The sequence below is a fragment of the Notothenia rossii genome, assembly GCF_949606895.1.
Source record: "Notothenia rossii genome assembly, chromosome: 3".
Taxonomy (NCBI): domain Eukaryota; kingdom Metazoa; phylum Chordata; class Actinopteri; order Perciformes; family Nototheniidae; genus Notothenia; species Notothenia rossii.
Window position 1 is genome coordinate 83,589,556 of NC_136901.1, and position 27,259 is coordinate 83,616,814.

The following is a 27,259-nucleotide window of genomic DNA, read 5'->3' on the forward strand; positions in this document are numbered from 1 at the left end:
TTCAACAGGCTGTCTGTTCGTCAACAACTGACTTTAGCGAGGCTGTCAAACATTTTGGGGATAATCAGAAAAAGTTAACTGAGATAACGGTTCAAACTCCTGCTTTGATTAGACCTGGGTGGGTTCAGTGAATGATTGGCACCTCCCCTCTCTGACTGGGACTACAGATAAAAGGCATCAACACGCAGTAAGGTGAAATGAAAAGGGTCATCACACAGTGAGATGAGTGTATTTCACTTGCCAACGAAGAAATACTAAAACAGGTAAATCAGCAGTGTAAGCCAAGCTCAGCTTCATGAGGTTTATAGAATGATAAAGAAACAATTCCCCCTTTGTATTCACACCTCAGTGTGAAGCCCAGCCACAGCAACGCTGAAGTTTCCATACATCATCTGGTTGTCAGTATGAATGAAACTGTTTGTGTGAAAGTACAAGGCATGTTATGGCTTGTTGTCAACAATTGTTGACCCTGAAGAAAGCCACAAACCACAACATGCTGCTCGGACAGATGTTCTGGACATAGATAAGTCGCTATTTTTCTAATTATATTCTCTATAAACCTTGTTGTCAAGAAACCCTAACTCTTTCTTCTTGGTAAATGATGATGCCAGAGTTTTGGGAGTTTTACTAGACTGCATTACATTGTTTGATGTTCCTAGTAAGTGTCAATAGTGTACGAGTGCACAGTATAATGACCCAGGATTGTTTTATGTTAATCACTTTGTAAATAGCCATCAGTTTCTTTTTTCTTTCCTTGGTTTACATTCCTTGGTTTCTTCCGTCAGATAAAAATATGCAGGTCAGAAATTGTGTCAGGATGAATGTGTTCCTGTGATAATCTGAGGCTGTTGATCTGCTGCTTCCTCTAACAAGCTCTCTGAAAAGTGTGCATGTGTTGAGGATGGGTGGTTTGACAGCCCTCCTCTGCACGCTGTGCTCTTCCTGCTGAAGTGACAGGCAGAGGGGGCGGGTCATCAGAAATTACGTGAGGTTAGATTGGCTGGCTTGCACACTAACATGGCTGCTCTGTTTTTTCACTATGGCAAATGGCAGGTTACATGTTCTGTGTACACACATCAGAAAAAATAAATAAATGCATTTCTAATTCAGTTGCAACAACAATGTGTTAGGATTAGAACTAAGAGACCTATATAGGCTGTTGTGCTTTTTGTTGCATTACAAGCAATGCATTTATATTGACATGTTAATGGTGTCAGTTCCTTTTCAAGCTAATATTTATTCAATGTAAATTATTTTTAAATCTTCAGTTTGTTGAACCATTTGCCTTTTACAAAAGATGGCAGAAAGCACACTTTTTAATCATATCCCATAGGAATACATTTAATGCAGAAAAGGGGGGCAAATATTGTTGATGACGTGAAGAACAAATAAATAAACTTTGATCGATAAAAATTGTCAGCTAAATGAAATGTAATGTTATGACGTTTACAAATTGGATCGTGTTTCATAAAATACACAATATGTCTCTGATTTGACCATCAATATTTATTACTGGTATATTGAAATGTTTGGTGTTTTGTAAAATGTCAACTAATGGTACATGGGAAATGATAAATGATGTAACAAATATGCAGTGCAGTCGCAGCCTAGTGGCTTAGCCTTCAATATGCCGACAAGGAGCGCCAACATGCCTTGATCATGTGAGTAAACTGCACTGTTTTTGTCAAACACAACTTCCGACAAAATCATTCCTTAAATATATAGCATCAGAAAACATCTTTGTAAATCCTTAGCTTGTTTTTCATACACAAGCAGAGCACAAGCAGATGAACATGTAGGCAATATCATTAATGTGGAGAGGCTGCCAATCCAATAGTGCTCTAAGTGATGTGAATTGGATCAGATTTTAGAAAGGTTGTCAGACTGATCTAGGCAGTTTAAAACTGTATTATGGTACCTTGTAGTTTCCTCAGTTGTATTTATTATCATTTCATGTGTTGTCCAATACTGTCACTTAAGGTTTACGATATATTCAAGTATAACTGCATAGGCAATATGCTACCTCTAATCTTTATTGAAAGTACTCAAATGCCTTTGGTGAATGGGGAAGAATAAAGAGATATGCTTCAAAAAGACTAGGGAGGGACCAGTGTTACAGGAAGAGCAACTTTGAACCTTTATTACGTGAAAACCTATCAGATGCATTTCACACTTTGACGTACATACTCGTGACCATGTGACTTCTACTTTAAAACCACTCAAATACCAAAGAGTTCTCTAACAAAATACAATATCAAGATGCTGCTTTTATGGGCAACACTGCTTGTTCTTCACCAAGGCTGTAAGTGCAAGTATCCAGTTAAGAATCTCCATTCACACTAGATACATAATGTACCTAAACTTTGTTTGTGCATGATCAAGCTCTGGTTCAAATGCTGGAGTGATGGTAACGATTCACCTTACAGTACAAAAACCTCCCATGAATACTCTGTCGTTAAAAAATACAAATGACTTCACATGATGTCCTTTAGCTTTTAAACCAAGCTACTTACATTTCCGTCACTACTGTTGAAATGCCTTCAGGAGCCATTTTGGATGGGGTTTAGTATGTTGCTCAAGAACACTTTGACATGTTAGGGCTGGCTATCGAACCACTCACCCTCAGATTGGTAGATTAGCCACTGAGCCATAGCTATTTAAAAGTATACGTCATTATACCAGATAGGTCAGGTAAGAAACACTCACATTCTTCCATGATAAAAGGCATGATGTTGGCAAAAGCCTATTTGGAAACAGAATTATTATAAGACTTTATAACACATGACCATGCAGAACACTGGAATTAACACTTTGTGGTTGTAACTTGTAAGCCAACCAGCCAAGTATTAGTCTAAATGTATTGGTCTAAAATGTCACCACAAGACATTTGAAGGAAACTCTAATATTACATGTATTAATTCTTGATTCTTGCTATGGCCAAAGACATGATTTGTGACGCAACAGTTACCTTGATCTTTGACCGCAATATTCAAATCAGATAATCCTTGAGTCTGGTGGACAGTTGGGTCAAATTTGAAGAAATGATCTTGAGGTAAGCATGGGATATCATATTTTGACCGCAACATTTTCATCAGTTAATACTTGAGTGCAACTGGACGGTGTGCAAGAGTTAAATAAAAAAACTCTTCATTAGCTTTAGATGCCAAAACCATGTTTGGCCCCAGGCTATTTCTGCTCTAAAGTTTAGCTTCTTTACATGGAGGTCTATGCAGATCGCTCTGTTTTGGAGACCGCCTCAAGTGGCCATTGGGTGAACTGCAGTTATTGTCACTGCTGCATGGCGAACATTTCATATTGAAAGAGAAGATGATTTAGATGATGAGATGATTACCCCAATTGTAGCTTTCCATTTTCACTGAGTATTATCACAAAATAAAAGATTACAAATATTTATAAAAAATATTAATCAATACTGAAATATACTATTATTCATAATGTTAAAGTTAAAATATTGTTGATTCAGTTCATGCTCAGCCTAAAGATTTAGAAGCTATATGTGCTGTGCTGGCCCCCCAAGGCTCTGGGTGAAGTGCTCCCCAGCATACAGGCCGTAGTGCAGGATCTCTGTCTGCGCTGCAGCCCAGGACATCTGCTTGGTGGAGAAGCGAGCAGCCCAGCGGCCCTGAGGGTCCACCGACACAACCCCCCCCAGACCACTGACTCTGGACTTCATGTAGGCCAGGCCTAAATCACTGGCATCCTCCACGGACTGACCTGAGAGCAGAGGAGAGAGGAAAAAAGGTTCTGAATCAGGTAGAAGAGCTCATTAACAGGTCAGGGGTCAACTAGTGTACATCAGCGTAACAACCATAGAAAGAGTGGAGTGGAGATCAAAACACCTAAGAGAGATATGATGGTGTTGTTTTGTACTTTTGTAATAAAACTGCCCTACAACAAATATGTTTGCAAGATGTTTCTTGTGTATGTGGCAACAATAATATTTGATAAAACATTTCCTAGAGCCTAACCATAATTAATTAAAAACATGTCATAGATTTGAATCAAAAGGACATAAATAAAGATGTTTCCACCATGAATTGGTGCATAAACCAATCAGAAAACAGCAAATGAAGAGTTAAACCTTATATATTTCCCAGTGAAGGAGCCCCACACTCCCCACTTTATATTTGTCCTTCCTAATGTTAAAATGAAACCATAGCCCTCATGTTTTGTTTTTTAAGCAATTTACAATCCCTGACCAGAGCAGTAATTTAAGCCATACACTAATTTAATTATTTGCAGAAATTGCTTGGTTATAGCCACTCTTTCGTCACTGCAGAAATCCAGAGTGTGTTACCTTGCTCCATGTGGAAGAGGATGAGTCTGGCCAGAGTCACCTTCATGATGGGTTCTCCGTGGCCTGTGGTCGACACTGCCCCTACCTGGTCGTCAGCGTAACCTCCAGACCCTGCAGGGACAATTTGAGGGGAAAAAATCACTTTTACGTTTTCTTTAGATGCATTTTGTAATTTTCATCTCATTGCAACGAATGATTGTCAAGCGGTTGTGACAGTATAGTAAGCTAGACATGTCTGAAGAGGCCAAAATCCACCTGAAGCTGTTTATTAATCACCTCTGAAACTCTGTGACACTGATGTAAAATTATTTAGCAACGGGTCAAATTTGACCCACGGACAACTGGACGTGTTGTCTACAGAATAATCCCAATGCAACATGTGTCAGCAGTATTGAACAATAGGTTATCAGACACAAAGCTCATAGTCAATAATGGATTAAGTAGACATTTTTCACTAACTAACAAACAACTTCTGAAGGTCAAAGGTCATCTGCTGGAGAACTATTAGTCTAAAAAAAACAGCTTCCAATCTGTTTGGTGCGATATTGATGTCAATAGATCTCGTGCTCGCTCTTAAAGGTTAACTCCAGACGGTTAGTGTGAGGACTAACCTATGCAGGGTGTGTCGCCGACCCGGCCCTCCATCTTGTTCAGAGTCCCCCCGGTGGAGGTGGCGCAGGCGATGTTGCCCTGCGAATCCACCGCCACTGCTCCAACTGTGCCCATCTTCCCCCTGCACGAGAAAACATAAAGGAACAGCAAAAAGTTTCCTTTAAAACATTTTTTTTTAATAAAACGTTTATAATCACTGCAGACGTGAACTCAATAAAAAGGACACAGAGAAAGAAAACATAAAATCATTTTTTTTAATTGGCATAAATAAACCACAATCATATTATTAATATATATCATATTAAAAAGAATGTTGAGTTCATCAGTTTGCTGATATAAATTATTTTAATTCACATGAAGACATCCAGTGAAAAAAGGGGAACATTTTGTTTTTACCCCTATTTTTTTTTTTTTCAGTTTTGAATTTTCCATACATAATCAATACTAACAAATGCTAATAAGCCTGAAGACGTGGTGACTCACCATTGGCTCTCCACAAGGTTGGCATCAGGCATCAGGTTCTTTGCCCAGCGCACGCGGGAGTACTCAGTAATGAGGGACACAGGGGACACCTCGGGGACCCCCATGGACCGGGCGAACTGACTGGCCCCCTCTGCTGTCAGAAATGAGTGACTTGTCTGAAATTAATAATCAAAGGTCACATCCTTAAAGAGGCCTGACAGTATTATGCTCGTTGGGGTTTTCCCTTCCCCGTAGTATGCTATATAGGTTTTTGTACATGTAAATGGTCTGCAAAGGCTAACATCCCAAATTTCCTCCAGAGGGAGTTTCTCTCCCACACTCTCTCTCCCCCCCCCCCCCCCCCAGCTCCATTGGACTCCTATGTTTACTTCTGTGACACAGTGATATCACTATGTAACACTTGTGCTTCTATTGGCTAGTGCTGTAACACATTATGCATGATAGGCTCAGCGTTGGGAAATCTCTAATTGCTCGACCATTCATAACAGAGCTGGACAGCTAACCAATCAGAGCAGACTGGGCTCTGGTTTCAGACAGGCAGTATGAGAAAAATAAAGAGCTTTTTGAACATTAAAGCATGGTGACATGTCACAGTAGAGACAAAACATACAAATATGAACCTGAACATAAGCATAATAGGGACCCTTTAAGTTTAAATTTTGTATATTTGTATTCTCATTAATTTATTTGCATTGAGGAAATCCAATAGTAAAGGAAATGAATTACGTTACATTACTAACATACTGTGATACTTAGATTAGGTTACTAATTATACTTTTTCACAGGTAATTAGTCATTATAATGCAATACATTTTTAACGTAACCCTCCCAAACCCTTACTTCTTCCTACTTTCGATTTACAAATCCCAAGTCTATGCTATAACCATTCCATATTTAAAGGTACACACCTTGTCCATGACCAGTCTTGCCAGCTGGATGGGGTTGGCGATGTTGCGTACAGCAGACACAGCACCACTACCCAGAGTTAACCCATCCATCACAATGGCATCCATCTCCACCTCTCCTTTAATGTTCAGCACTGACCCACACCCTGAAACACAATTTGAGAAATGTTTGTATAGAGGTATGCCTTTGTGGAATAATAATCCTTATCTTTTATGTAAATAATCCTGGCAGTATGTACAGCATGTGATCCACATATTAAACGGCAATTTATCCGTAGGAGTTCCACATATTTTTACAAGTGTAAAGTGTTCGTGGTGCTAGTTAGGGGCAGTTATTACCATATTACCACTTTAAATGTTTATTGTTACACCCCATTTTGAACCCAAATAATCCCCCAGATTCCTAAATTGATCAAATTTTCATCAACAGCAGTTGTTAAAGTAATAAAATAAGTCAAGTTATCTTAAATGTAACAAACTGATAAAGAATAAGAATTGCATTTAGGGTCATTTTTTGAGTAAATATTTTCAGATGTGTAAGTATTTGCATGTGTTCATACAGTGTATTTCTACTTTGCTATTACGGGTTTTTAAATACATATAAGACATTTAATGGAACAGTACTACATGTTAATGTACAAAAACAAATATGAGTAAATAGATTTCACATTTAAGGTATAGAACATTTACCAAACCAACTTAACAAAATTAATAAATGCAGTGATAGTGATTTTTTTACAGATTTGTATTTATATGGTATATACAGATGAGGATATGTATAAATGCAGTATGTGTAAGAAGGATGCCATTATGCTGCATGTATTTAATAACAGAGTAGATCTGTATCATTACCTGCATTGAAACAGGGGTTATTCTCCATGTTGCTGACAGCCTCCACCACAGCGTCCATGCTGCTGCCCCCTCCCCGGAGGATGGTGTACCCCGCTCGGGCGGCAGAGCAAACCCCCGCACTGGCCAGTTCTGACCGTTCCTTCAGGATAAGACCCGCCCCCCCATGTACCACTACAACTGGCAACATGTCATTCACCTGGGCAGGAAAGAGATAACACAGGATGTTAAATATTAAAGGAGCTACATGTAACATAAATGGACAATTTTAATATGATGTGATTAGTGTCCTGCAAAACTGACTCAGTTTCCCTCTGTCCACATTTCTGGTTCATCTTTAGGGCAGAATAAAGTCTGACTATCGAGATTTTATTTAGTTGTCATTGTTTAGAGATTACAATTGGATAAGGTATCTTGCTGGTAAACAACAGGCCATTAAAAGAAGGATACATCGGTCAAAAATATTGCATTATGGCATTTTTCTTTAAATGCATTGTATAAAGCCATTTCAATGTATAACTTGCTTTGATTTAGCCTTTGGCATTTGTCTTACTTTTTTTTGTTCTCGTTTTGTGATGAATAACTGGAAATTCAGAGAAATAATACAGCCTTCATTTATTACAATATTTAATGATTAGATTACATAACTTGTGTTGCTTCACTAAATTGCAGTCTGCAGATACATGTTACCAGACTTTCTACAACTATCAATTGACATATTGCTTGTTTCTCATGTTTTTGAAGTCTATTATTTGGATTGGATTGGCATGTGTTGAAGCAAGCATCCCAAAATTAAAATAATTTAGACTTTTGAAAAAAGCTTGTAATTAAAAGAAAACTATGCCTTATAACAAAGATATCATGGAAACATTTGCCTAAATCGCATAATAGTTCCTAAGACATGTTTCAATAATGCTGCATGTTAGTTGTATTTTATTTTGAAAGTGTGATTCCCATATCCCGGAAATTATATTGAATTCCTGAGCTTTACCACTCCTCAGCGATATTTTGGTAAGAAAGGAGCACCTTCCTTGCTTGTTCGCTGTCTTGTATTCAGGGTGTCATTTGTATATTCTGTGCATGTAGGCCAGGGATGTCAAACTCAAATACACAGTGGGCCAAAATAAAAATAAACGGTACTAGTCGAGGGCCGGACTGGTTCAATGTTTATTGCAAAAGTTATTGAAATGAACTTATTGCACATATTAAACCTGCAACTAAAAAAGCTTAAATGATTGCCTCTCAGTTGAACATCTTTGACAACCTTATACAGTCTATGTTCACAACACACATTTCACACTAAACTCGATTTTGAAACTTTTTCCGGTTGTGTTCAAGTGCAAGTATCATGCCAAATACAGTACTCTAGTCAAGTGTAACCACAAGGCAACTTCTACCAAACCGCCCTTTACTAAAGGCCTTGTCATCTGAACATATCTGCACATAAAACTCGTCATGGCATGCACAAAAAAGCTCATTTCCAAACATTGCTTTTTTTCTTTATCATTTATTTTACTGCATTGAATAGGAACCCTCATTTGGGTGAAAGCTGTTGAGCAGCCCATTCAAGCCTTGCAATTGTAATTGACAGGGAATGTCGTTGGTTTGCATGGTGTTATATGATGATGATTAAATGTCTGGTTGTCTTTTTAAAGTTTTTACTGTCATGCTGCATGCACCTATAGCCAGACATGCAGCTGCTGCCCCTCTCTACATGTGGGCTCTCTCATTGCATTTAAACTGATGCTCAGAGAGCTGACCATGGTGCTGAAATACAAATCCAGCTAGTTGTACTATCCACACAGTGTGTATGACCCTTCAGATTTCAGAAAAATAATGCATAATCAAATGTCTTTCTTCAGTAATTCTTAGATATTTCAGATATAAGTTTTTCCCCAATTCTGTTTCTAACAATACTCCAATAAAGCAAATGTGTTAAAATGTGTGTGTGTGTGATAAAAAGGAAGGACAGATGGAAGAGGTGGGAGAGAGAGAGAGAGAGAGAGAGAGAGAGAGAGAGGGAGGGAGGGTGAGGAAGACAAAAAAGGGTGTCATTCTCCCGCGCAATGAGTGGTGGGAGGGGGGAGGGGGAGGAAGAGGAGGGTGCAAACACTCTTACTGTGAATGGTTTCAGATACAATACTGGAAAATGGCTCTTTAGACATTTTGTTGATTGCTCATTGACTTGCTGAAATAATGGTTAAACTAAACACTATACAATTGATTGCATTCTTTTTTAAAGGTTACAATTCCATACATTTCCCTATAATTTCATTGTCGCTCCTAAATATGAATGTAAAAATGTATAAAGAAAGTTGAAGGGGTGGTTAGAAAATGTATGCCATAGATTTAAGGAGATTTAAAGGAGTCATCTTATAAACTGAACCTCATTTTATTTTTGTACTGCTTGAATGCCAATTAAGGCATAAACCCACATTATTATCTGTTATTCGGTTATTACATTTCCATGTGAACTTATATAGCTCCAACTTAATTCCAACTTAGTGATACATTTTTACGTTTTAGGGGGTTTAGCCCTTAAACATGGCAGATCCATCCCCATATATCAAGAGGTAGGATTTTCAATTACAGTAATGGCATTTAAATAAATGTCTGCTAAGTAATTTCATTTTCAAGATGTTAAGTCAGCAGATTTTAAAGTGTTATACCACTTTAAGAGCGCAAACAATACTGTAGGCATTATGTTATCGTAACCTTTAATTATAATCCATTCGTTTTATTTTCCTACTGAATATATATCCCGGCTCCCGTGGCTCTGAGTCCCCACGAGTCTGCAGGAAGTTTCACTGATCCGCGTCCCCTCCCCTGAGCCAAACGATAACTTCTGGAAGCTATCCTACTTGCTAAAGTGTAGGCAGATGGACTGGGGTACGTTGTAATGTTATTTTACATGTTATAAAGAGAGTAGCGAGTGACGCAATTGATAGTTTTAATTTGTACGTCACACCAGGTGTAGGACTCAAAGGACTCGGGTTAATGGAGAGGGGAGACTCGTCACGACCAGCTCATCTCTAGGATCCGGGTTAATGATCCGGATGAATCAGGACTCGCCCATCTCTAGTGTCAACGGAAGTGATAGTCCGCACACACAAGACTGCAATTACAGTTTTGCAGGAGCAAACAAGCCCAAAATATATAATTTTTACTCCGAGTGGGTGGATGATTATTTTGTTATCTATTCCAATTCAAAGTCCATCTGTCTCATCTGCAGTGCGAGCGTGGCTTTATCGAAGAAGGGTAATTTAGGAGCGGTATTTCAAAACAGTGCACAAACGCCACGAGACGGAATTCCCTCCTAATTCTGCCCTACGTTCCCAAAAGGGGAGGGACCTGAAAGGACAACTAAATGCACAGCAGTTCATTTTCACCAGGCCCAACAACAAGAGCAAGGCTGCTACCATAGCATCTTATCGTGTCAGTCACGTTCTTGCTAAACACATGAAGTCTTTCAAAGACGGCGAAGTTGTGAAAGAAGCATTCCTGGAGGCTGCCGACGGGCTTTTGGGGGACAGTAAAAATAACAGTAGCATTTCAACAGGTGTTTGATATAATAAAAACTCAAGTTAGGTACCGTTATTAATCAGCTGTACGTTTTAGTTTGTTTGAACTTATTCATTATAATTATTGTACAAAATAGTATAAGAATTCAAACATTAAGATCTGTTCTGTTTAAATTGATTATAGTCTATTATCAATTCTGGTTAAGAAACTAGTGTTGCTTGCATCCTATTTTAAAGGCATTTCTTTGTATACTCTACTAAAATGCAACAAAAAAAGGGTTTGATTCTATTCATTTTGTCATATGTGGCAGCACTGTTCAATGTTTCTTGAAAACATTACCCACTGTAGTATGTGACGTGTGAATAAACTCCAACTCTGTATCAACAACACTGTTGTATAGCTTCAGTTAAATACTTGTATGTGTGTAGATTAGAAAGAGGTAAGATAAAGGATCTGCAGTATTTTATGAAGTATTCATCGTACAAAAGTCAGTTTTATACAAGTAGAAGTGTGTATTTACCTGGTAGTAGGCTGTCAGTAATGGTTACGCCTCTCTATTTGGACTGGTAGATCTTGGCAGACTGGCAACTTTAAAAGTAGCTCTCGGTTCAAAAAAGGTTGGGCACCCCTGCTCTAACCTGTCAAGCCCCAAGCCTGTTTTTCAGGTCTCAGGCTCTAAAATGACATTTCCAGAACAAATGATCATACAGTAACTACACTTCTAAAAGGGGAACATTTATAATCTTTTTTTCTCAAAGTAATGATAAACCTGTGTGTTGGATGTAGAAAAGTCAGAATCAATATAAATGTTTTTTATTTTAAAGAAAATTCAGATTGAACATAGTAAAAAAATGTAAATTATTGTGTCCGTCAAAAAAAAAATTAGTTATAGTGAAAACCACCCTTGAATGATGGGATCAGAGACTACAAGCTTTAGGAATCCAAAGGACAACATATAATAAGTACCCTGTATCAAGATTGATGCAAAACAAGTGACATTTGACCTTTTTAGAGAGGTTAAGCAAAAAAGATTCCACATCTGGGGTCATCCTTTTACTGTTGATGTTGTTTGTGAAGTCTTAATCAAGCTAGATCCTAAAAAGCCGGCTGGTCCGGACAACGTAGAGCCTTTCTTTTTAAAGATAGCTGCAGATTTTATTGCTCCACCTCTTACTACTCTTTTTAACCTCTCTCTCAGCACGAACAAAATCTCAAAAGTATGGAAGTCAGTTTATGTCCTGCCACTACTAAAAGGAGGGAAGGCCACCTTATTAAACAATTATAGACCCACTGGCGGTTCTACAGGGTGGCACGGGGTGGCAGCTGCCACCTCAGAAAAATGCCTTGCCACCCCAGTTGGCAGTTTTGTTTTGAAAGAAAAGTTGTGGCTCATCGGACATTTATGAGAGAAAATCTCTAATGTCCGAGTGCGAGTGAATGCAGTACAAGACGTGAGCCTTGTAACCCCTCCCGGGCGCGAGCCTGGAAATATGATTGGCAGCGATTTCATTTGAACGGGGGGACAGCGCAAAACGAGAAGCATTTCGGATCCAAGTAGACGGAAGGAATGAGGTGTTTGCGGTCTACAATGACAGAGAAGAGTCTGTCAAGTTTGGCTGTAAGATAAGGCAAGGCAAGGCAAGTTTATTTATATAGCACTTTTCTGTATGCGACAATTCAAAGTGCTTTACAAAACAAATTAAAATACTTTTTAGGATAAATACAGTAAAAACACATATATAATGGCATTTTTCAACAGGCATTACAAAGCAAAGATAATAAAATAATTAAAATAAACACCACACGTATACAATACGTTTAAAAGGCATAGGCCTACTGTAGTGTGAATATGAGCATCTCAATTAAAAGCAGCCAAAGAGATATGTTTTTAGTCTCGATTTAAAAATAGTAAGCGTTTCTGCGGACGTGCATGGTTTGGGTAGTTTGTTCCAGAGTGTCGGGGCATAATAGCTAAATGCTGTCTCTCCATTTTTTGTTTTCACTCTCGGAACCGATAGCAGACCCGTCCCAGAAGACCTGAGGCACCTTGATGGCTTGTAATTATGTAGGAGTTCAACAATATACTTTGCTCCTAAACCATGTAATGATTTAAAAACTAGCAATAGTAGCTACTTTAAAATGAATTATTTGGCCGACTGGAAGCAAATCTAAAGACTTCAGAACCGGACTGATGTGATCCACTCCTCTTTTAGTGTTAGTGAGGACATGTGCAGCAGCGTTCTGAATCAGCTGCAGCTTTCTGATGGATTTTTTTGTCAGCCCTGTGAATACACTATTGCAGTAGTCGAGTCTACTAAAGATAAAAGCATGGACAAGCTTTTCTAAGTCCTGTTGTGACATTAGTTTTTTTAATCCTCGATATGTTCTTCAGGCTGTACTCAGCATTGAATCAAAATGCACCATAGCTTTAAATCTTAATAAGTTTGTGAGGTGTTTTGCTGAACACGATGGTAATCGCCTCATTCAGCTGTAATAGGCATGCCAACTTGATGCTCTGCTCACTGATGACTCGATGAGCATAATAAACTGTTAAGATGATGACCTTACGTGTGTATATATATTTTTTTCTTTGTGGGGGTCTGCTCCCAAAAAACTGTTTTAAGTCCAGAAAAAGTCAAATAAGATGGTGTGTAAAACTTCACTGCCCAGCCAAACAAAAGTAACCACTTTGATTTAACTAGGCCAGTAGGTAAGGGCTTTCCACTGGATAATAAATGCAGCAATGTATATGTTTTAGCTGACAAATACGATAGTGACTGGTGGATTTCAGACACAAAGAAAGTAGTGGCAGGTGAATTTAAACATATACTGTATCTGTCAGTGGCTGGCAGATCGTTTCATAACATTTAAAAAAAACATTTTTAACCCTGGAAATAACTACTCAAACACAGATGGTCTTCCTCAAGTCGAAGTTGAACACACCATTATTTAAAAGGGAACATTGTGCCATAGTGCATTTGATCAATATGCCCTTGGATGAAAGTAAAAACGACAAACTGTGAAAGAGGTAGAATGGCAAATTGCTATGAACCTCTTATGTAAATGCATAGTGGTGTTTAAAAATAATAATAAAGTATGTCAAATGTATTTAACAAGGCTTTGGAAAATCAGTTTATAAGCTAGCTGACTTCCTTTATTCCTTCTAATGTTATATGGAATTCATAAATGTTTCTACTTTGTTTTTCAGATTTGTCTGTTGTGTGCTGTGGCCTGTTAGTCTTTGCTTTCACACCTGTCAAAATGTTTGCATATTTCAGAGACCCCCCACAGTCCAGTCAGTTTACATTTTAAGTTGGACACATTATCATATTTACTTTTTAAAGCACAAATCAACAAATACGATATCCCCTCCTAGTGCAATATGCCAGTAGGATATGATGCTGCTGTGAGAGTAGCTTTGTGTTGTAGATTATAATACAGATTCTGTTTTGAATGTCATGTCGATTAAAACAAGAATCGATAACGAACATAAATATGTCAAGACCAGTGAACCAATCATGGATGAGTTCTTGAATTATGGTAAGCCATAAGTACAGGCCTTCTTAAAAGTGGATGTGCTTTCATCAAGTTCTCCATCCCTCCCGTCAGTGAAGGCATCAGAGTTTATGACAAGAGAGGACATGAGGTGGATGCAGACGTATTTGAAGAAGTAGCAAAGCTTCCCAATGCTGGTGTATTTACTATTTGACAATGGTAAATCTGTTCTCTCTTGATTCTCATTTTTTTCAACATAGTCAAATGAGTGTCTACTAAGGCTCCGATATAATTCTAGAATGTGAAAAACTGACAAATGGAAGGTGTTTATGCTTATTATTTCTCCTCTCCCTTATTCTCCTGAAATGCACTTAGCTTCCAAGGGGACAACTTCCTCAGCCAGTCTACTGCTTGATGAGCAGAGATGGGGTCGTTCCTAAAAAAAAGTAATATATTACATATTACTTTAAAAAAAAGTAATATATTACAATACTTCGTTACTCTCTACATAAAGTAACTCGTTATTTAACTCGTTACTTTACTCGTTACTTTACTTGCAGGCCGGCCCGCCCCTCCCTGCAGGCAGATCACGGACTGCTAAAGTTTGAAATGTTCTCTTTAGTTCAGTTTCCATATAAGACTGATCCAGATAGCTCCTGAATGTTTTCCTATCTGACCATGGCTGTCCTCTGTCTCCTGCTATCTGTATATTTTGCGCAGTATATCTCTGCTCACGCTGTTGCGTCGGCGTGTTCTCCTGCGTGTTGGCCATGTGTTGCACTGGAACCCTGGAAGCAGACTGAAACACACCGCTAAGACTTCAGCCGAGCACGTACGAACTGTGCATGCGTGAGTGGCAATAACTCTCCTTACCAGCAGGCGGCGGTAGTGTGTATTCGTCATTCAAAACATGCAACAACCGGAAAACCGAGAAGAAGAACAGACTACGTGATATAAACAAACAACAAATAGCTGTGCGTTAGCTTCACCTTAGCATGTGTTCTTTGCAGGTGTTTGTTGAGGTTTGATTATGATCGATTTTAGTAAGTAACGAAGTAACGCGTGTCGGGGCAATGTTAGTAACTGTAGTGTGACTGAATTAATAAAGTAGCGCATTACACTACTCCGTTACCGACAAAAGTAATATTATTACAGTAACACCCAACTCTGTTGATGAGCTAACCAATTCAGCGCTGGAACCTTTTTGCCTGCAGCTCTAATGACACGTTCATGGAGGATGAAAGCCCTTCCAGAAAACGCCAGAAGACTGATGACGATGCCAAAAGGCTAAAATGTGTTTGTTTTGACGGCTTCCTTTGGGGATTGCATACATTTTTTTTATGTGTATTTGTTGGTGTATTGGTGTCAATTGTTCAACATTGTTTATTTTTGGGTGAAAATTGTATATCAGTCTCTGTCAGCAGTTAAACGGACCAGCGGATATTCCAATCAGGGTCCTGAACACTAACTGAGCTGGTGACCCCTGAAACCACAACTTTGATTAATAACACTGTTGACTGCTAAAGGACAAAAAACCATGCGGGTTAATGTCCCTCGACACCCTCAGGTGCAGAGTACCAGGGGCCGGCAGGAAACTATGTTTAGCAATGATGTTGGAGAAGTTGATAATAAACCCAGGGTCTGCCCACTAACATGTAGATTTAGATTTTCTTTTACACACTGTACACATGCAACAGGGGCTCAACATTTGTAAAAAATAAGTAATACCACTCGGATGTCTGTAAGTAAAGTACAGAATGAGCTGAGAGGTGATTAGCTTTCCTATCTTAGCTAGGAACTGGAGGTAGGGGAAAAGGCTAGCCTTGCTAGCTCAGCAGGTAACAACCCTGAAAACTACAACACAACATATATGTTTATATACAAATTAAACAATTGGTACGTTTAATTAGTGAGCTTAACCACAACATCTGCAAGCAACAGTGTCTGAGGGCTTCTTAAGATTTAATAAACTATGAATGTTTCATATCCATGTAACGGGAAGAAACTCCTCTAGCTGCTGATTTTTTTTTTTTAGCAAACAAAAACACAAGGCTAACGCTGAGCCTCTGAATTAGCCCTGAGCGGAAAAATGCTAATGCCGTTAGCACAGAAAAAACGGTATAACACCCTTATTACTTATCGTAACTGCACATCCAACATATCGATTAGCATCGTGAGAATACACAGAATCGATAGGTATCTATATCATCACTCCATTATCAGAACTCGCGACATTAAAAACAAAAACAGACATCACAACACATGGCATTAGGTAGCAAACACGGCAATACGTCTTACCTCGGTTATTGTCTGATCAAAAGTTGTCTTCAATGGCATTAAAATGATAAAAACGCTGCTGAAGGTTAATCCATAGGTTAATCCAATGTGTCTGTGTCACTTTGAAATTATTTCTGATAATCCATCAGCAATAAGTCTAGTTTTAAGTTTTCAGATTTCAGAGCTTAAGATAGGTTTCTGTTGGAGAAATACTGTTTTCGCCAATATTTGAGTTGTTTTAATGCACTGATACTGTGGGGGACTCTGAACTGTGTATGACCTTGCAGCTGCCTCTTCTTGTGATATGAGGAGGCAGGGCTTTTCACGACACCCACGGATGATATTTGCGCCAGCTCGATTTACGACTTTGTTGTTATCTCCGTGTTTTGGACTATATAAGCCTGATGTTTTTTGCTGCTCCGTTGAGCAACATACCTCATGTGTATGAGTTAACCCATATCCTTTGTATGTGATTTAAAGAGCAACTTGCAGGTTAGAGACACCAGTGAATAAATGTGTAGGAAAATGATGAATACACTAGATTTTCAAAAAGTATACATAAGTATACACTACAGTGACAGCTGGCGTCGTTTTAGTAAGACATTTTCACTTCCGCATAAAAAAGCCTCCGCACGTGACCTCCCGCGTGTGACGTAACATGGGGGAAACAAGGGGGAGAGCGGCCGGTCTAACGTATGAATAAACATGGATCACAATGCTAGTTTTGACACAGAAGAGGTTGAAAATATATATTCGAATGCATATGATTATAATTATGAGCCTGCTAGGCGTCCAAGAGACCAGGAGCAGCCAAGGATTAGAAAAAATAACGGCCATCGGAGAGAAATGGAGCTTTGGTGTGTGGAGAACCAGTGGAGAACAGAGCAGCTGTCTCGGTAAGTGACCGGCGTTAGCATTTTAGCTAACGTCAGTCACATCACAACCTTGTAAAGTTAGCTATCATATATCAGGCTAAAACTAAAGTAGTATTGATAATATAGTAAAGTTACTGGCAGGACTGTTGATACTGATCCATAACAGAAACTAATGCGCAAGTATCAGCCGTATCTCGCGTTAACGAATGCAACTCCACACTACGGTGCTGTGTACCGGAGGGGAGACGTGAGATACGGCTGATACTTGACGATCTGGCGGAGAAAGGTTGTGGAGCTTCCGTTGATATGCCGTTGTAAATGGCTTGATGGAAAGCAGGTGTGTAGTCGGGGAGGGTGCACAGCCGATTGCAGCAGGTGAGTGGAGGTTGAGCCGGGAGCCAGGAGTGACAGCCACCACGCACACACAAACAACACAGACAGGGGGAAACAAACACAAAGGAGACGGCTGGAGCAGTACAGCCACCACAGCGTTACCTAATGCAACTCCACACTATGTCTTACGGTGCAGTGTACCGGAGGGGAGAGAGAGCAGCGAAGGGGGGGAGAGAGATGTAATACGGTTTCTTGGTAAAGCTGTGTAGACGGAGTATGTGCTGCAGGGAGGTGGATGCACAACGCACCCAGGAACGAAAGCTAGCTCCAGTCCTTTTCCCGTGAGGGAAACTGTGGACTCGATGGCCTGACAGGCTTGAGTTTGTGCAACCTGCACAAACACAAGCTCACTATGATTATAAATGGTGAAATGCAATGTATAATTACCGAAAAAATACCAGCTCACTAATTCACAACCGCTCAAACCAACTACAAACTACTACCGCGGATTGGGAAGAGAACGAGTCCGAGAAAGTTAACTCCCCCATGTGACGTAATATGACGCGTTTGACGTATGACGTTTAAAAAAAAGCAGTTTTTAGTAGAAGAGCTCAAAACGGCTCCTTTTCCTCCGAATTCCTGCCCTTATGTCTTGTAAAACATATCAAATCCTGCATTAACATTTTTCATTGTAATTTTCAGGCAAGGTTAAGCATAAATGTAGTAAAAAGAAAAACCTGCAAGTTGCTCTTTAACTCGGCTCCTTCTTGCAAGAATAAATTAGAACCTGATCATTGATTCTCAACCTGGTGTCGAGTGATATTTTTCTAACAGTTTTGCTTTAGGCAAACTGTGCGCATAGCCCCCACTTCTCAATGGTAACGTTGGTGTGTATGTAGAAATTCCCCTTCGATTTGCTCTAACGGTTAAAAAGAGATGTCAATCATCAAAATCGATCAATGGGTTCCAGAGAAACGGCAAAAATGCCCATTTCCAACCAATTGACCCCAGAGGTGGAGTTTTTTTTTGCTAAACCTCTCTAAAAAGGTCACATGTCACTTGTTTTGCATCAATCTTGATACAGGGTACTTATTATATGCTGTACTTTGGATTCCTAAAGCTTTTAGTCTACCTTACCATCATCCAAGGGTAGTTTTCACTATAAGTAAAAAATAATTTTTGGACAGATGCTATAATTTACAGTTTTTTACAATGTTTAATCTGAATTTTCTTTAAAAATAAAAAAACATCTATATTGATTCTGACTTTTCTACATCCAACTGACAGGTTTATCATTACTTTGAGAAACATTTTCCCCTTTCAGAAGTGTAGTTATGGTCATTTGTTCTGGAAATGTCCATAACTACCTTTTAAGAAAATCAAGACAATACAAGTAGTGGCTATTTTTCTGAAGTAAGATACAGAAATCATGCACTAATCTCGACAAATGACACAGGAAGTGATCGTGAAGCGCAACGGAAACATTTAACAGCAAAAATGCATAGAGTTTAAGAGATTTGCTGGATGATTTTTGCAACCATATACTCCCCACTTAACAGGTACAACACAAGGGTGTGATTATGAAGGGTTCTGCCTTGTACTGCTAGAGATGTACTTACTATTTTCCGACTGTCAAAGAGTTTCCCTCAGTCTTCCACACTCTCATTCTGCCTGGGAAGTTGTGGGAACCAAACCGACCATCATCCCAAGGGAGGAAGGAGACGGATGAATGAACTGGGCTGAGAGAGTCACTGTGACATGCAACCCACCACTGATTACTGATTAGCTACTTTAAATGAACGTCTAGATGTTGACTATTCAGTGACCTGGTGGCAAGTAAAGACACGGTTAAAAAAGGACTCCCAAGTTAAGAAAAAAAAAAAGAATCACCGGTATAAAGTGAAACCATTAACTATCCCCTTGTTCAAATCTACTGATTCTTTTAATCTACGAATTAACCGATTGCTCAAATGTAATAGAAACAATTGATCAGTATATTACCTGATTTATTTACATTGGAGTGACTTTGTGAAATTGCTATTGTGCTAGATATACAAATGTACAAATTAATGTTTTGTCTCCATAATCAATATGTCAAATAATTAGAAAAAATCCACTAAAAGTAATTTTATTTATATAAAAACAGAATGTTAAATTATTGTTCCATAAAGTAACATTAAGTTTAGACACTGGGCTGATGATATGCCTTTATTCAAATGTAATTGTGCCATTAAATACAGACCTGAATAATGTTATCTGATAGCACTTGTTTCCCATAATGGGAAGTTTCTTCTTACACAGTTATCGGTACCACTTTACAATAAGACTACCCTTATAAAGGGTTTACAAATAGTTTGTAAGTCATTTATTAATTAGGTTGTGAACACTTTATAAATCATTAATAAGGGTAGTCTTATTGTAAAGTGGTACCCAGTTATCTATACTCTGTTCTATGTTCCTCCGTCCTAGTTAACACACTGTCCGTTTTAAACTCCGGAGGTTTTTGTATGAAGAAAGCTCGGACGGAGTCCGGCCCCCTTCTTTACACAGTGACCGGTGTAAAGAATCTGATCTGAACACAACAAGAGTCCATGACCGGCCGGTCATTCTTTACACATTAAAAGCAGAATTAATAAAATAACATAAAAAATTATAGAAAGTTGATCATTATAACATGTTATAATAATGATACACAGTTCACTCTCCACTTGGCTTCACTCTTTTAATATGACATGGTGTCACTTTTACAGAAGAAATTATGCTTTTCTTACATAACACTTCCGCTACTATGTCATCTTCTTATGCCTAACTTGAAGCGGGAAGCTGTTGGACTACGGGGCAAAATCTCACCTTGCAGAATCTCAGGTTAACAGCCCCACATACACAGATGTTCCTTAGCTGACTTTGTAACAGATCTCACTCACCTTGAAAACGGCATCAGCCTCCTCACTGCTGAGTGTTGGGAGGTCAACTGCGTGCTGATGTCCTTTTCATTCCGCACGGATCAGCTGGGAATGTTTCAACAGCACGTCTCCTTGTATGTGCAGACATTCTCTGGCTTGTAGTGTTGGTTATGTAAATAGGCACACCTCTCGCTCACAAGAGCCTCACTTGACCCCAAAACAAAACTCTGACCTCCAAGTAAAATATTTGGAACCAGTAGGCTACAACCACAATTAACCATGAGCCTGAAATGTATCTAAATATTGAATATGAGAACAGCACCATAAGGCTTTTTTCATCAAAAATGGAACCCCCAAAATGCCAACCCAGTCTCCCGTTTTATATTCGTGTTATAGTCACGACATTTAATTTATTGATTCGTGTTCACCAACACGATTTCCCTCTTTTTTTTTTCGTGTCACAGAACGATTTTAAAAGCAATGTATTTCTATTCTAGTCGGGTCTTGGAAGACCGGAAGCTGTGGGGTTCATAAAAACATGTTCTTACTCAATATCAAGCCACGATTATTGTTTTTATTTTAAATCGAATAATGTCGGACTTTTTTTGCCACCTGTGAGGAAAATAAATGTGGCTCAGAATACTGAAATCTGTATTTTTTAGATCTTTTTTTCCTTCTAATTTGTTATTGTTTTCTAAATAACACACTCTTATTTACTCAACAATAGCACACAATTTTCCTTGTTTTTATTTATTTGTTTAATTCCATAATCTCTGGCTTTTTTGGCGTCCGTTAGGAACTACATTTCAAAATAAAAATAACCGGAAACAGACGTAGGCCTATATGGGACATTTCGAGCATCATTGCGATACACAGCCACTGAACTGATTACTCAAGATCCTCAGCTATGGTTTAAGCTCGGTGGTTGGATGTTTTAGCCGCAATGCACGTTGGGATATGGTGTTAATGCGATATGTGTGGGATTTGACGAGCAAAGCACATGGTGTAGTCCCAAACAATAGCTGAGGATTCTGGGTAGTGTAGTGTCTTCTGCCATCCTAAACTCAGAAAAAATATTTGTTTCTCCGAATCGAAAGGGAAAAATACAAAAGCATTGTACACAATTTAAACCAATCAATGTTGTGTAATTAACAAGGATAATCTGGTGTTTTTGAGTTGATGAGTAGTGCAGATATCACTGTAAAATCAATCGACAGTAAAGAGAATACTTACTTCCGGGTGTAAAATCCTCCGTTATCCAATGGGAATGGACGCTCACATTGCCTTTAAATGCCGCCGACATGGACCGATGCGGTGCTTCCCTGAGCGTCAAATACCGCCGCCGATGGGAATACATTGCAATCAGTTGAAAGCTCTTTTGCGTCCGTTTATGAAGCTGTAGGAGACTCGGCCCGTCACAACTGCACGCCATAGGACCCTGACCAAGCGTCGCTACTGGACGTTCAGGGAGTGAGATTGTGTGGGCAATTCACAAAACTTGTGTCAAAACTAGACTGTAATTTAGCTTTCTTGGAGAGTTGTCCAAATGGCCTCTGCCTTGGCATCCCAGTCAAAGTATGAGGACCAGAGATGAGAGTGGTATAATAATTTCCTTCAAAGCAGTTGACCGTCACAGTTAAAGGTGATGTTGATGATGATTCTAAGACTAGAATGTAAACACAAAATGGCAATCAGGAAGAGCTACAACACTCGGTTGCAAACAAATCAAAATATTGCTTTAGCAGGGTAAGCCTTGAAAAAGCTATCAATAACTAAAGCATAGTTACAACATACTCAAAGAATGCATCAATAGTCAACTGGTGAAGAGAGCACATGTGAATCAGATTTCTGCTACAGACACGGGAGAGAGACCGATTTCAGGCCTTAAATGGGATCAGGTGTGGCCTGGAAGGTGGAGGCTAAGCCCCGCCTCAGACAAGACCAAAATAGGCGGGGGGATTTCCAAATGTTTGCCTACCCTGTATCTGACTGTTTACTACTGCTTTGCTGCATATAGGTATATATATATGAAGCAAAACATTATATGTCAATATTGATACTGCAGTTCTTTTGTCACTTAAAAGTAAACAGCCTGCGAATGTCACTCTTACCTTTAAACTCTGAAAATGACAGACTTACTGATGACAAATGCCCAGGGCCATTACTGTACCTTTAATAACGTTTAAATAATGCTCCAACTATACGGAGAGTACAAGAACGTTCCCTGTCAATAGAGAGTTGTTTAGATGATGTGTTTTTGTAGTCTGACCCTAGAAGTTAGCCAGCTCAGTAGTTGCCTTCCAAAATCCAATAGTATTATAGGAAATGATTATTTTTGGAGAAAAAAAAGTACATGATACTTACACATTTTCCCCAGCAAGATAATACTCACAAGCTCACACCTCTTTTATGATTTTCAAACCGTAAGTTCAATCGACATGAGGTAGAGCGGTCATCCACAAATCAGAAGGTTACCAACCCCGGTGGTCAACATGTTGAAATCTTTGGGCAAGATACCAAACCCCAAATTGTGAGAGTTGGCGGAGCCACGTCTACATTTGTGTGAATGTTAATCTCCTGATGAGCAGGTGGCACCTCATATGGTAGCCTGTGCCACACTGTGTAAATTCTGACTTTTGTTGTAAATGTGTTTCAATGGTCGCTTAAACTAGAAAAAGTTATATAAATGCAGTCTAGTTTAAAAATTACACCATTCTCATATCATTCATGTCAGTATGGCTAAGCATAAGACTCTCATTGCAAGCAATTGCCTTTTTTAAAACATGTTAAAAGGTTGAACTTCACAAGTAAGGTGTTTATTGACATATTTCATGTTGCAGAATCAAATGTAAATAAAATAAAGAAATTAAGCTGCAGATAGAGCAATAAGAAATGAATGCAACTGATTATTTAATGTTTAATGTTGTTTTTAAAGGCAATCATTTAAGCTTTGTTAGTTCCAGGTTTAATATGTGCAATAAGTTCATTTCAATAAGTTTTTCAATAAACATTGAACCAGTCCGGCCCTCGACTAGTACCGATTTTTTTATTTTGGCCCACTGTGTATTTGAGTTTGACACCCCTGCTCTATGGCCATGGAGCATCGGTACAGATGACTTTGTTTACTTTTTTGACTTTGGTCAACAACCCAAACTTGTGTTAAAAACTAAAAAACTAAAAACCAATAAAACTCTAATTGATTTTGAGTGTAATTTTTAAGGGCAATATATGTCGGGCACATCTATACAGAATGTCAACTCAAATAAAATGGCAGGAAAAAAATGCACTAGTTAGTATGGACTGATTGCGGAGATACACCATGCTTGCTTTAGCAAACTTTGATAACCATGTTTTTTCTAGGCTGGATATATAATTACTAAATAAACTTGGCAATCCATCTACAAAAATCCAGTCTGGACCAAATTGGTGGACTGAACAACTACGACTCCAGCTGACAAGAGAAGTAGAGCAGCTAGCAAAGCAAAAAAATCAGGAAATAATTAATCAACATATACATGAAATGAGAACAAGCCTGATCTTAACGCAACAGCTGGCCTATGGAGTGTCGTGAAGTTTAGCTCAAATTTATTTTTCAGTCTTAATCCATATTGACATCACCATGGAAACACTGCTTTTATCCATGCCTCCAGGATTATTGGGTATTTTGTGTAATACACTGATGTAGGCTAGATGATGTTAAAGAAATATGTACAAATGTAATGAACTTTGACCTGAGATTGGCTGACCTATGTGAGCAAAAGTATAATGCAGAGCTTGTTGAGGTAATAACTAAAGTGTGTGGGGGGGGTTAAATATGTGCAGTATGTTCATAAATCTGAGCTGTATCTGTCTGTGTGAACAGAGCATCATGTTCAATTCCTTATCAGTTTGGTATCTCTTGTGAAAATTAAATTATTTATTAGGAAAAAAGCAACACATGAACAAATTATCTTTGCATAGCATTGACACAGACAGTACACAGATGTGGAAAATGTACATTTAAAGACTTGAAACTTTATGATGCAAGTTGTAGTTCACAACTTCAATGACTCACAATGAAACAAATATGTATCCCTAAAGTGTACAGTGTGTCTATCTACACAAGATTACACTAGCTTTTATATTACTTTTTGTGTCATGAAGATTACTTAGGTCTGCAAAACATATACATACAGTGCAATCCAATATATGAATTGGATTAATGACATTAGGGGCTAGTACCTTTCTTGAACAGAATGAAAATAAATATTACATCTGCAAAGATTAGCAAATCCAGTATTTACACCATCAAGCCAACCCAAGAGCCCGGGCATCAGTGTAGATACACTCTTCTTTCATTGCTTTTGGACCCCCAGTCCCTTTGCTAGATGTCCTTCTGATGAAGGTTGGTGCAGAATAAATCAATGAGTCATCATCTGTCTGTGAAAATATAGAGAGAAATGTTATGAGACAACATTTTCACAAGCAGAGAAAAAACATGCTGACAACTTTACAGGCTTTTATTTTTCACCCTACCTGCTGACTTGGAGGATGTTTACCCGCTGTTGTTTCATTTGTATGCAGAGTAACAGCAGCTGTATTATATACAAAGAAAAACCTTCATGTGAAGCTACTTTTGCCAAATATGTTTGATATATATTTGTATCAGTGAATGTACTTATTGTTGCAAACACCACAGGATTTCCCCTTCAGTGTCTTGATTGCATAAATGAGAAAGGCATTAACAATCACACATATAGCCAAAGCAGCACCTAACAGAGAGATGATGGTATTGTTCTGCTGCTGATTCAACAGGAAGTCTGATGACACAATGTGGGGGGAAAAGCAGATAATGAACATTAACATTTGGCATGTCTGAAATTAAGAGCAATTTCTAAGTGATTACGTTATGGACCATTACTTGACCTTAATCAATCTCATATGCTACATTACTAGTTACAGTTAAACATGATGCAGTTACCTGTAGTGTTGAGTTCTGATCTATTTCCAGAAATGATGTCCTCACATGCGGCCACATCGCAGTCACATGTCTTGTAGAAGCTGAAGAAACATTTCTTCTTTGAGGGTCCACCTGGTTCCTTTTCATGTACTTCAACACCGTTTCCTCGAGTATTATTCAAATTTTGATTAAAAGCCTTGAAACAGCACAGATTTTGTTCTTCTGGTCGTGTTTTGTTCTCGGAGTCGGAGAGCATTGAACACTGCAGAGTCACAGAGTCTCCAGGACGGACTGGATCAGTTGGAGAAACTGCAGTGCTTTCAGGTTCTGGGAAATGTAGTTTCAGTTAGATAGAAATACGATCATTTTAAAATAAAGCTGCAATCAGTATTAGGTAAATAAATTGGCATTCAAGTAAATGTATTATTACTTCATAATTATACTGTCTCAAATACAAATTCCTTGAGTGAGATTACAAGTATCTCATTAAAGATACTTCCTTAGATGCAATTTATTGTTTCACTGGCTCTCTTATTTCTTGCTGTCAGACAATCAGTGTTCTCAATTTGAGCTCAAGTTCACATAAAGATGAATTATAGTTAACTAAGTAATAGTAGTTCAAAATGTGTGTCCCAATGTTGCAGTATAAAAGTGCATACATTTCTTTGCAAATCTACTTAAGAGTAAAAATGATACTGAAAATGAACTATTTTTACATGCTAGTTGTTTATATGGAAAAATAAACTAAAGTACATGAAACAGGAATTGTAATGAAGCTTAGCGCAAGTTCAAGGAGGAAGACCAATCCTCTGGTGTTACACGTCATTTCAATACTCTCTCCTCCCAATAAGTGATCGGGGGCGTTACTCTCCAGCTAGCCAATCATCGCACCCGCTACCCCTTTTAATCTGCTCTTCCCTCTCCGTCAGTCGTCATTTTAGGCGTCACGCACAAGCAGCAGCAGGGCTTCGTCCCATCTCCAGGCATATATTCATCAGCTCCCCAGTCTTGAGGATTAAGCTGCAGGCGGCGTTCCCCAGTCGGCTAGCGGTTCCAGCCGGCCACCCCGCAAACCCGGACACGGGAGGAAAGGACAAGGAAATCGGCACCATGGAAGTTCCTCCGGCTTAATTGAATTGGCCTACTTCACGCAAACAATTGACGCACGCCTTCAGGGCTACTCAAATGCAGCGCTTCCGGCCTTCACGCAGTCACGGATGCTGCCCCATCCGCTGGTTTCGGGGGGTTTCTTTCAGGGAAAAGAGAAGTTCATATCTCTTCAGTTTACCTATGGTAAATATGCATATAACTGGTGGTGGTGTCTTAATAGCATATCAGGGCTTTCGTTCAGACAGGTGCTGCCAATCAAGGCATTTCTCCCTCATCCCTGCAACTCGGACGGTGGTCCCCCTCCGCCTTCATATCCCGCATTCGCCCGGACATCAGTGCGTGCTGGCTATTCAAGGTCTCAAACACTAAACTCGGTAATTATGCATATAACTGGTGGTGATTTCATAGCACGTCAGCATGTATACGTGTCACTGTATTCATGTTTAACCTCTTAAGCCCTGAGCCTGTTTTTCAGGTTTCAGGCTCCAAAATGCCACTAACGGCCCGTCCACACTACAGCTTCGACAGCTTCAAAAACGGTTTCCAACGCGTCTGCCCATTCACTTTGAATGGGGTGACGTCACGTTGCCTCGCTTTTTGCCGAACTGAATTGTGGGTAGCATAGCGGTCCGTCTCCG

The 27,259-nt window shown here is 39.0% G+C and overlaps 1 protein-coding gene across 2 annotated transcripts; it reads right to left on the reverse strand.

Moving 5' to 3' along the window:
• Window positions 1–1,912: 1,912 nt before the first annotated feature.
• Window positions 1,913–11,256, reverse strand: LOC307033894 (isoaspartyl peptidase/L-asparaginase-like). 2 transcript variants are annotated; one of them, XM_079672531.1, is made up of 7 exons: window positions 11,210–11,256; window positions 7,171–7,366; window positions 6,322–6,464; window positions 5,414–5,568; window positions 4,930–5,051; window positions 4,319–4,429; window positions 1,913–3,735 (listed from the first exon to the last, which is right to left on the reverse strand). In XM_079672531.1, the coding sequence occupies exons 2-7, from the start codon at window positions 7,355–7,357 to the stop codon at window positions 3,512–3,514; spliced, it is 942 nt and encodes a 313-aa protein (XP_079528657.1). In that variant the 5' UTR covers window positions 7,358–7,366; window positions 11,210–11,256; the 3' UTR covers window positions 1,913–3,511. The 2 variants fall into 2 exon arrangements, with proteins under 2 accessions (XP_079528657.1, XP_079528656.1); XM_079672530.1 differs by lacking the exon at window positions 11,210–11,256 and having other exon boundaries at window positions 7,171–7,581.
• Window positions 11,257–27,259: the final 16,003 nt, after the last annotated feature.